The sequence below is a fragment of the Micromys minutus genome, assembly GCF_963924665.1.
Source record: "Micromys minutus genome assembly, chromosome: 24".
Taxonomy (NCBI): domain Eukaryota; kingdom Metazoa; phylum Chordata; class Mammalia; order Rodentia; family Muridae; genus Micromys; species Micromys minutus.
The window spans coordinates 11,419,112-11,431,350 of record NC_137959.1 but is presented as its reverse complement, the minus strand read 5'-3'; the positions used below and the strand labels follow the sequence as shown (position 1 = coordinate 11,431,350).

The 12,239-nt window shown below is 40.2% G+C and overlaps 1 protein-coding gene across 1 annotated transcript in view; it reads right to left on the bottom strand.

Annotated features, from left to right (window-relative positions):
• The window catches only part of LONP2 (lon peptidase 2, peroxisomal), a 79,820-nt gene that overhangs the window by 53,865 nt on the left and 13,716 nt on the right, over positions 1 to 12,239 (bottom strand). Inside the window, exons 5-7 of the mRNA XM_080936972.1 lie at positions 11,442 to 11,605; positions 10,121 to 10,215; positions 6,093 to 6,351 (exon numbers count right to left, since the gene is read on the bottom strand). Coding sequence (XP_080793098.1) covers positions 6,093 to 6,351; positions 10,121 to 10,215; positions 11,442 to 11,605 — 518 coding nt within the window. The remainder of the gene's footprint in view (positions 1 to 6,092; positions 6,352 to 10,120; positions 10,216 to 11,441; positions 11,606 to 12,239) is intronic.

Genomic DNA, 12,239 nt, shown 5'->3' with positions numbered 1-12,239 from the left:
TAATTTTTTTTCACATTCTGGTAGTGGTGTGTGCACATTTACCTCCTGACGTAAATGGCTTATCTGGTAAAGGGAGGGTGAGGAGAAAGAACAGCCTTCATTTCAGAAACTCCGCTTACCCACACTGCTGATAGGTAGTTCTGCTTTACATCTGAAAAAGCAGTAAGCTTAGAAGACATTTTGATGACCCTTAGAAAAATAATGTGACTTAAATGTATCATGTCTAAACAAATTCGATTGTTACTCTTCTGGTAGTCATTTCTAAGTCTCTATAAAGAGAATTTGGGCTTATCTAAAGGACTGAATTACAAAATATAATTAGGTTTTAATCTTACATAAATTCCCAAAACACACAGAAACCACATTTAGTGCTGTGCCAAATAAACAAACAATCATAAGGTAGTAGTGCAAAGGAGCTCAAGATACACAATGAATCCTGTGTCACACACACACACACACACACACACACACACACACACGTTAACTGTTACATCTAAAATGTTCGAGAACAGAAATGGTTTTGGGTTTAATTTTTTTTGTTTTTTTAATATTTGCATATATACATAATAGATGTTTTGAGACTGGGATCCATATCAACATACAAAATACACTTATGTTTCATACTTTTACATATAAAGTCCTTAAACACATAGTTTGTAGGCAATTTATACAATATTTCAAACCTACATTAAAAATTATTTCCTATTATTGTATATGTTCAGTTTGCCTGAACATGTCTGTGTTCCATATTTGTAATGCCTTAAGAAGCCAGAAGAGGTCTCAGATCCACTGGAACTGGAGTTATGGGCAGTTGTGAGCCATCCATGGGTTCCAGGAATCAAAAACAAGTCCTCTGGAAGAGCAGTCAGTGCTCCTAACCACCAAGCCACCCCTTACTCTGTAAGAGTACCTATATTTTGATGGAGACTCAGTGTATGAAGTTAGGTGTATAGTTTCCCACTTGGACATCTTGTCAGCATTCAAAAATTCTTAATATTTTGGAGCACTCCAGATTCATAGATTAAGGATGCTCCATCTGTATGTATGCTATTTTCAGGTGTGTTAGAAATGCCAAAGACCTACATTGTTTAATCACTAAAAGGGAACAGTAAGTATCATATGGTTCATACAAGAAGAGAACATTCACAACTGATATATATATATATAATTAGGGAACCCTAAACTTGGGCCTGGTCAATACTTACTTTTCTCCTTTCTATAACAGGAACTTGACAAAAAGCAAAATAAAAGGATTTATTGTGGCTTACAAGTGGAGGGATAGACCATAAAGGTAAGGAAAGCATGGGACCTGGAGTGTGAAGTAGCTCATCACATTACATCTGCTGTCAGGAAGCAGAGAGACATCACTCCGATCCATCATTTTTTATTTTATTTACATATTTATTAAGACAGGGTCTCATTATGTAGCTCTGACTGTCCTGGAACTCACGTTGTAGACAAGGCCAGCCTGAAACCGACATTAATCCGACTGCCTCTGCCTCCTGAATGCTGGGATTAAAGGCCAGCATCACCATGCTTGTCCCACTTTTTATTCATTCTAATGGTGATGCCTACATTTGGATTGGGTCTTTCTACCTGAATTAACACAACCAAGAAACTCCTCTGCACACATACCCGGAGGTTTGTCCCTTATACGATTCTAGACCTTGTCAAGTTAACAGTCAATATTAAACACAAAGGGGGCTTATGGTAAAGCTCTGTTAGAAAAGCTATTGCAGAGGCAGGTGGTAAGGAGTATATCCACTGTACTTCAGTTATAAAAACCTACCGTCTGTTTTGTCTTGTAGAGAAATAGATGGCTTATTATAACTTTCCTATTTCAGTTACAGATGAAAATTTGTCAACATAGAAGTCACGGGATTTTCATCTTTTAAAATTGAGCCATTGATATCTTGCAGCAACAGAACTTTATTACTTTATTGTCTGTACGTGTAGGTAGCAAAGTTATTTCAAAAAGTCAGTATCAACAGTAATTTGAGATCTTTTGTAAGGATAAATGTTATTTTTAAATCAAAGAGTAACTGATAAGAAGCAGATGGGCTGTGAGACAGCTGGATTGTTCAAACGAGACCCCGAGTGCAGGTCCCTAGAACCCATGGAATGCCCAATGACATGGCGTTTGTCTGTCAGTCACCCTCAGAGGGTAGAGACAAACCACTGAGGCAAGCTGGCTAATACAACTAGCTGTAGTGGCAAGCTCTGCTTCAGGTGTCACGGGGAGGTCCTGCCTCAGAGAATAAGGTGGGAGGGAACCGAAAGAGATCCTGACAACTGAAAGGAAAAGTATTGGTTTAGGATCCTAACACCAAGTTCTCAGCACTAGGGAGTTATTTGCTCTAGACAGACAAGGCAGGAATAAGAGACAAGGGAAAAGGGGAAGGGAACGAGGGAGAGGGAGAAAGGGTATTTGTCTCAGAGGACAAAGGACAGCCTTTGGATAGAATGGCAGATTAAAAAGTAAAAGGAGAAACCCACATTAGAATGAGGCATTTAATTTTATAATTGGGTATGTTACTTAGGTAAGCCTAAGGGGGCTTTTGATCGCTAGACTTCAATACTTTGATAGCTGGACCTTGGTAGTCAGCCTCAAGAGGAGGAAGTGACCAAATAAAGGAATAGACTTTAGAAATTTAATGGGTTTTAGCAAGGCTAAAGGATTAAGGGAAGAAGGGCAAAGCCTGCCAGAGCCATGTCTGTCACAATCAAGCTGGCCAGACTCCTTCAACAATCAACCTGGAGTCTCCACATGTACATGCACATATTTACACATGCTCATAACATGAGAACACACATACCTGCACACACACACAGCCCACACACAGACACACATACGCATAGAAAAAGTAAAAAGAAAACAATCCAGATTTATGCAAACACAATTTCATAAAATTCATCCCCTAGGAAATTACTTCATATTGAATTTCTGATAACTCATTAAACACGAAAACTCAGCAACGGGAATGGGTATTTTGTGACTTACAGACAGAAAAACATGCACAGATATAAAACTGCCTGAGTGAATTAAAAGCTAAGTTTTCCTTCATTCCTCCTTTAAGCCACTCAAAATAAGATGAAGAAAACAAAAGGTTCCTTCTCACCAGGTCACTATTTAATACATAAATATAAACCAAACCGTTCTTTTTCTCCTCTGTCTCCCTTTCAACTATCCATTTTTCAACTACTAAAAATATAGTCTTTGGTTGTTTTTAAAAACCAATCCCTGACTTACTGGCACCTTCCTTTTCTATAGTCAGGTACAACTAGCAAATGGCTGAAAGTCCATGCACGGGAAAATGACGACCAAGTGAGGGGCCAACACAAAGCGGCCACCGAACTTCCTTTTATCCCGACTGCAGAGCAGTGCTGCCTGCTAAGGAAGAACACAACTTCCCATGATGCCGGAGAGCATGTGCGCAGTTCTCAAATGCCAAGAGCTGTGTGTTTCCTACGGCTTCCACTGTTACACAGAACCACTGCTCGTTCTGCCACTCCAGTCACCTTCAGTCCACACTGGGACATGGACCCACACTCTGTCCTCACTGTCTCCATTTCTCAGCAAACTCACCCCACTGTGCATGATGCTCCAACAGGTTTTCAAAAACAAACAATCCAAGCTATCACTGGACTTTAGTAATTTAGAAGAGGGGACTATAATCCCCAAAAGCACAAGGGTGGACTGCCATAGTATTCAATAAACTATGGAGACCACATGCTTAGCACATAGATAAATACCAACCAGTAAAGTGTATTTAAAGTCCAACTAAATTCCGAACAAGCCTAAGCATCTTTTGGAGGAGAATGGCAATCATAGTCTCTACCATCCGTTTCTAACAAACCCAGAGTTACAGGATTTTAGGCAATGGGGATCTTAAATCTTAATTTTCCGTTGGTTTAGCTCTCAATATATTCACACAATTCACAAAGTGAATCAGTGACAAGTTTTATTTACATATACAAATTTAGAAGAGAAATATGTTTAAATTCAATAACGTCTGTAAGAAAGGATGAGACCTTGGATGGCTGTAATCCCAAAATTTGGGAGGTAGAGGCAGAATATCTTTAGTTTAAGAAGTTTACTACAGAGTAAGTCCAAGGCCACACTGGATTATATGAGACTCATCTCAAAACACACCTACACACACGCACAAGCACACACAATCAGTGATAAGACCCATGATAGTATATATTCACTACTTGCAAGAAACAATTCTTCGCACAATTCTGCTACATAATAGTAACACCAAGAATAGGAACAAATAGCTTTGAATATAATTTAAAATCAGATAAACCTAGACCTGTTCTCCTGAGAATTAGACTTAAAATAATAACAAAGCTAAGTTTTAAAGAATACACACTTGCAAAACAGTGACAAATTTTATGTATAAATAAAAAATTAATAGAGATGTGTTTAAATCCAATGCTGTCTGTGGACGTGATACGCCTTGCAAGCCTGTGTGCTGAGCATTGAGCAGTTACAGAATTTCTAGCGCTATGGAAGAAGAAAAACAGAAGTTTCCAATCTATCATGTACAGCAACATAAGCTCCCTAACACCACCTAAACCCCGTCAGACACACAGGATTGTGCTTCAGTATAAAAGAAAATAATCCCGTAAAAATTAGAATAAAATTTGTTTAAGGGCCCATTGGGCTAAGAGTACCGAGTATTCTTCCAAAGGAGCTAGGCTGAGCCAGGCTCAATTCCCAGCACTCACGGTAACTTACAGCTGTCTCATAATTACATTCTCATATATACAGGCAAAACACAAATGCACAGTAAAAATTAATTTAAAAAAAGAAATAATCCAAAATGACAGAGAGTTCAAATCAAGTCACTTGGCCAGGGTAAGCCTCATGAGTTTTTTGGTCAAAATCAGATTTCAGCCCAACTCTTTGTGGCTGGTGTGCAAGTAAGGGTGCCAGTTTCATCATGAAAGGGGACTACAAGCCTCTAGTGGCACTCAGGAGAACAAGACAGTCTAGGCAACAAAACAATCTGCAACTGTCAGAAAGAGTGACTCAAATCAATTCCCCTGGTCTGATGTGTTCCCTCATTCCTTATTAGAATCCTCACATGTTTTTAAATGGATATTCTTCACTAATGAACAAGTAAGAGACTAGACCTTCCTTCCTTCATTCCTCCCTCCCTCCCTCCCTCCCTCCCTCCCTCCCTCCCTATTTAAAGCAGGGTCTTGTGTAGCACAGGTTGGTCTCAATCTTGGAGTACGTCTAGTCTTACTTCCAGCCATTCTGCTCCCACTTCCCAGTGGTAGGGTTACAGGCGTGGTCCAGCAGACCCAGAAAGTAACTGTTCTTGGAGAAGAGCTTTTCAGTTTCCCATCATTCCCTAAGGTCAGTGATCCCTGTGAAAAGGCCACTGGGAAAATAAGACATGAAAAATAACCATATTCTTTCACTAACAGGTCAGAGTTTCCATGTTTCATATTCTCTGCATGCTAGGCTATACCGCTGAGGTACACTGCAGCTTCCCCAGAAGCTCTACATGCACACATACACTCTAGGTGTGTGTTCTCATATGGAGTCTCTGACCATATAGACCTAGGATTCCCTAGAGCCCCTTCCAATCAGGTCCACCGGGAGAACTACAGACCAAACAATGGAAAGGAAAATCATATCTGACTATAACAGTGCAGGTTGATCATATAAAACATTCTTATAATCTATTTCTTTTAAATAGAAAATGAGTCAACATGAAAGAGTAAGCTGTAATAGTCATGCTAACCTTTTTCCTTAGTGCAGCCTGGTTTTCATAAAAGAAAGACTACAGGCCGAATAAATTTACTCTAAGATTACTCACCACCTCATATCCGCCCATAGCACTGCAACTGTTCGTTAAAACGCTAAAAGAGTTATGATCATTATTTAGGTAATGCTATTAGGCCAAAGCAAGTAGAAAGTCAACATAATATCCAATCACAGAGTAAATTACAATCCTGTAATTCTATTCAAGTAGAACTGTACAAGGCTGAGGGATACACAAGTTAGTCCACTAAACAAATGTCAATGTTAAGTCAAAAGGCAGCATCAGAAAGGAGGCTGAAAGCAGTGTTACCTGTGCCCTCGAATGTCAGACTGGTCACACACGCCCCCGAGTGCAATCCTGTGGAACTCTCGACCCAGAGTCTTAGCCACCGATCTCCCCACACTTGTTTTGCCTACTCCAGGCGGGCCAACAAAACAGAGGATTGGGCCCTTCAAGTTATTTTTCAGCTGTCTCACAGCCAAGTATTCCAAAACCCTCTTCTTTAGTTTCTCCATGGCATAGTGGTCATTGTCCAGAAGAATCCGGGCTGCCCGAATGTCCAGGCGGTCTGTTAAGCAATCCAACAGAAGTTAATTCAGCACTTGGAATTTTTAAGTAACTTTTTTCAAGCTTTGCAAAAAGTATTATTCAGAAAAAAAGGACAAAAACAGATTTGGATAATGTATTATGCTAACTAGGGGTTTGGATTTTTTTTTTTTTTTTTTTTTTTTTTTTTTTCTTTTGTCAACTTGGCACAAGCTAAGAAGAGGAAACCTCAATTGACAGAATTCTTTGATAAGATCGGACCATAGGCATGCCTGGGCTGAATTTTCTCGGTTGATATGGAGAGCCCAATCCATCTCTTCTCAGCTGGTGGTGCAACCCCTCAGCTTGTGGTCCTGAATGCTATAAGAAAGCAGGCTCAGCAAGCTATGAGGAGCAAGTCAGTAGCGGCGCTCCTCCATGGCCTCTGCGTCAGTTCCTGACTTCTCTGGACGAAGTGTGAAGTAAATAAGCCCTTTCCTCCCCAAGCTGCTTTCAGTCATGAGCTATAGAAAAATGGCTCAGTCAGACTCCTCCATTTTGTTTGATTGTTCCATTTAAGATGTAGTGTTTCCAGAGACATCCACCCATTAAAGTTCCATGCTCAAATCATGTCACTTGCAGCGATTTTCTACATATACACTATTTCTCTGGGGGACATAGTTTCTATATACTTAATTGGGCTAGGATTCTTTTTTTTGAGAAAAAGGGGGTGCAAGAGAGACGGCTCAGGAGATAGAAGTGCTTGCTGGACACACCTGACAACCCAGAATCCACATAAACGTGAAAGGAGGGAGCCAGCTCCCTACAGTCATCCAGACAGTACTCCCCTCCCAGTAATAACAAAACCTGAAAATTTTCAAGAATATCTTTCTTATTTAGTAGTATTATTATATATGCCTCACCCCCAAATCTTGACGCTAATGAAAAAGAAAAAAACAAACACATGTGACCTCACTCCCCTAATAGTTTGAATGTGTTGTTTCAGGTGATGTGTGAGATTACACATGTATTTTTCAAAATGAGACTTTATGAGGTCTCTGTAAAGTGCATTTCTTCCCCCACTTAATCTGTTAAGCAATTTCAATAGAAAATATACATTCCAGCAACACTTTGTGAGTACTTTATAGTTTATTATTCAACTATCCATACTCACTTAACCAATTTTCTATACTGAACTGAACTAAAAATCACATTAAGAGGCTCATATGCCATGACCATATGGGGTGTTTTACTGAGACTACACAGATAATATAACATATGCAAATCAATAATGTAATATATTATTACATCACCCGAATGACAGACACATCCATATAATCATCTCAATAAATGCAGGAAAGTATTGGACAAAATTCACTTTCTTTACATGATAAAAATTCCACAAACATTGGGGTAGAAGCTAATGACCAAGAAAGGAGGAAGCCTGAACTGACCCAGGTTAGGTACCCAGAGATGAGCAGCCCCACAGCATACGAGCAAAGAGTGGAAACAGGGAGGAGGTTGGAGCTGACCCAGGGTACTGAGAGGGGACATAATTCTTCCTTGGGACTGTTGCCATTGGTATGTTGCGCATGTGCACACCTATGTGCACAGTGACAGCACTAAGCAGACTCACTGGATTATACAATAATCTGAAAGCATAATAACGAATATTCAATAAATGGAATAGTAAAGAGTCCAGTGATAAACCCATACATATGGGCCAACTAACTCAGTGATGCTTTCAAGACTGTGCTCTAGGGAAAGGACAGCCTCTCTGAACAAATACTGTAGGGAGAACTGGATAGTGCATGCAACTGAATAAAAACCCTAGAGCTGTTCTTGCCAATGGTAATTCTGAAGTGACATCAGGAGTAAGTCATCAAAGTCAAGAGCTGGGTGTGTGTGCATGCCTGTGGTTCCTGCGGTTCCTGCGGTTCCAGCATGCAGGATGCTGGGGAAAGAGCACTGTCATGAATCTGAGGCCAGGTGGAGCTTATACATCATGACCCTGCTAAAACAAAGCAAAACAAGTATCATCCTGTTCCTGTCAGAATGGCTACTTAAAACAAAACGAGGGATGGAGAGATAGCTCAGGTTAAGAGCCCTGTCTGTTCTTCTAGAGATCCCGAGTTCAATTCCTAGTAACCACATGGTGGCTCACAAGCATCTACAGTGAGATCTGGTGCCTTCTTCTGCCATGCAGGCATATATGCAGACAGATTATATATAAATCTTTTATATATATATATAAGTATTTTATATATATATATAAAATAAATCTTTTAAAACAAAACAAAAAAACCAGAAGGAAGACAACCACCACAACTTATAGCCAGACTTGAGCACAAGCCTGTCTTAGTATTGTCCAATACAGGTGGAGGGCAGGGGGATCCTCCTTAGCTATACAGTGAGTTCCAGGCCTACGGGTCTATGTGAGACCCCATCTCAAACGAACAATAAAACACATTGTAACAAGTGATAATGAAGATATGGAGAGATGGCAATCTTCATACACTATTATAGGAATATAAATTGTAACTCCAGAATTAAACAGTACAGAGGTTTCTCAGCAATTAAAAATAAACCTACCATATGATTGAGCAGGCCCCATTTCTGGATATATGCCAAAAGAATGACTGAAATCAGGACCTTGGAGAGTACCTACATACTAACTCAAGCTGCAATGTGCTAATATTCATCATACACAAGAGATGGAAACTGTTCAAATGTCCACTGAGATGAAGAAAATGTGCTATGTTCATGAAACTATTACAATTTAGCTTTAAAAAACAAACAACACAATACAACAAAAGAAAACAAAAACAAGGAAATCTCATTACTTTCAACAGAGTGCATTACATACACTAAGAGAAATAAGCCAAAACAGACAGACTGTATGGGATTTACAACTCTCAGAAGCAGAGTACAATGGTTGCCAAGGTCTGGGGGAGGAAGAGTCAGGGAGGGTGATAGTAAAACGGTCTTAATGTTCAGTTAGACAGGTGTGAGTTCTGGAGATCTACTATGTGGTACAGTACCTCTAAGCTAACAATGTTTTTGTAGTCTTAAAATTTGCTAAGAGGAAGAGTCAGGTGGATCTGTGAGTTTGAGGCCATCCTGGTCTATACAGTGAATTCCAGGACAGCCAGAGTTACATACTGAGATCCTGTCTCAAAAACCAAACCAAACTAACTTAAAATGTATTAAGAAGAGGGCTGGAGAGATGTAACATAGTTAAGAGAACTAGGTGCTTTTCAGATGACCCAGGCTCAAAGCCAGGACCCACAGGGCTTTTCACGACTGCATGTAATTCTAGTCTAAGGGTATCTGACAAAGTTCTTTTGGCCTCCTTGGGCACTGCACATATGTGATGCTCAGACATACATGGAGGTAAACATCTATACATATAAAATACTTTAAAGACGTTGCTAAAAGCATTTGTTGCATTTTTACCACCTCTCCCTCTCTGACTGTCTCTCTGCCACACATGAATTAGGACACAGTGAGTGGGCGCTGACTTTGGGGAACAGTGGTGTATTTACGGTTCAGATGATACTGATGATTTCATGAATGGTATTTTGAATTTCATAAAGACATAATCATGTGTGCAACTTACCACTACATCTCAGTAAAGTGCTTTAAAAGTAAAAGTAAAATGATTTATTCTTGTTTGGTTTTGAGCTAGTCTCCTGATGTGGAGTGTAGGAAATGCAGGCATGTACCGCCATGTCCGGAGGGAATGGGCGGAATGAAATCTGCATGAGTTTTCTGAGTGGCTGACTGAGAAGCAGATGGCACCATGAGCTCACCAGTTGTACTTTTGTTCCAAGGAAGCTCCACCATAAGTTCCAAATAATTTCTAGTCAGAGCATATTCAGGCATTGACTGAGGCATTTTTTTGAGTCTGTGAGGAAAAAAAAAAAAAAAAAAACATGTAGCCAATAGGTTCAAGGACACAGTAATTCCACAATAAGAGAAAAACTAATCATGTCTCCTTACCAGGCATACTTTTCAAACCTAAACAATGATTTTAAAGAGCTAGCCCACAAGCTGTTTGTTCTTTCATGAACAGAAAATAGGTGCTCTAGTAAACCGAGGTTATCCTGAATATACAAGTCAACTGTTTCGTTTACTTTGTTTGTATAGGAAAAAACTGAATGTCTCCAGTCCCTTAGCATTAACTAATTAATCCACTGTAGTACTGGAGAAAGAACCTGAGGCCTTGTATGTGATGGGCAAAAATGCTACTGCTGAGCTCCAGCTACAGCCATCCTCTGGAATTTATAGTCTAAGGAGAAACAGAACAACAGAGGTGGGATATTCCTTAGTAGTAGAGCACATGCTTAATGGCCACAGGCCCAGGGCTAACCTGTGCACAGCACTGTAACTACAGGAAGAGATTTGGACAATTCTTTAGACACTGAAACGATAGCCACACTAGTTAGATGTGAGAGCAGAATGTCAGGAGCACACACAGCACCTCTCAGTCTCTGGAAGAGATTAGGGAGAAGGATGTTAATCCAGGAGTATTGCAGATGTTTTCATAGATGAGCCTGGTGCTATATGCCTAAAGTCTATTCATTTGGGAGGGTGAGGCAGGAGGATTAAGTTAAAAGTCAAGGCCAGCCTGACCTACACAGAAAGATCCTTTCCAAAAAACCTGAGGAAAATAAATGTTTAAGACTCAGGCTATGCAAAACAATGGAGAAAGAGGGAGAGCATTCCACTGACCAGAGAATTAAGGACTGTAGGACTGGAGGGATGGCTCAGTCACTAAGTGCACTGGCTGCCTTCCAGAGGACCAGGCTTTGGTTTCCAGTACCCACATAGTGGCTCACCACCATCTGTAACACCAGTCCCATGGGATCCAACGCTCTCTTCTGTCTACCTCAGAAACACCCATCCAAATAAAAAACAAATAAAAATTTAAAAGAAAAAGGACTAGAAAGGATAAGAAAGACAAAAGTCAGCAATGAAGCATAGGTGGCCTAAGAACTGAGAAATAAGAAAGGAGAAAGAATAAACAATAACTCAGCTTCTAGTCTGTGACTCGAGGTAGCATAGCCAAGTTTCCATAAGCAATACCTTTTAACATTAACAAGCAAAAGAAAAATATTAATGAACTTTTACCTTTTTATCTCCTTAACACAGACTTTATGAGCCTGTTCTGGCATATTAGATGTTCTTATTTTTTTCTCCAGCATAACAATGTCATCATTGTCTTCCTCCTCCTCTTCATCTTCTAAGGTTCCTGGGATGTGTGTAATCCTCCTGATGGGGCGTATTGCTATAACCTAAGTAGAAAGTATATATCAAAACAACTTGGAGCTGAGGTAGGAGGGCTAAGAATTAAAGGGCAGCGTAGCAGCAAAGTGAACCCAGTCTCAAAAATATTAAAAATAAAACAAGGAAGGAAGAATAAAAGGAGCATGAAAGAGAGGATGAGGGAGTGGGAGAGAGAGAGCGAGTGAGGGAAAGTAGAGTGGGGAGGAAAGTATTAGTCTATGGCAAGGCAACAGTGGGTGCTGCATAAACACCCCGGGCCTTAGTCAGTATCTCTGGGAAAATCAGTTTCAGAACTACTAGGAGGCAGATGCACACATTCATACCACAGAAGTTAAAGCAGACCAGCATACATTGCAAAGTGCACACACCACAGACATGAAGCAACTACAAGCAACACTGGGAAGTACAGGTGTCCTGTGCACTTTTCTGCATTTTCTCACAAGCATTGCCACCGACATTCAGTAGCTACCGTCCCACATGCAAATGTCTCTTAGCATTTCCATCCTTCCACACTAACTTCAACTTCATCTGTTTCTGACCCATCCTGGGTGAGCGTCATCTTGTTTACTTGCCTCCTATGATGTTCTGCATCTCCAGCCAGGGGTTGTTAATTCCACCCCTGCTCCCTGACCAATAACAGTG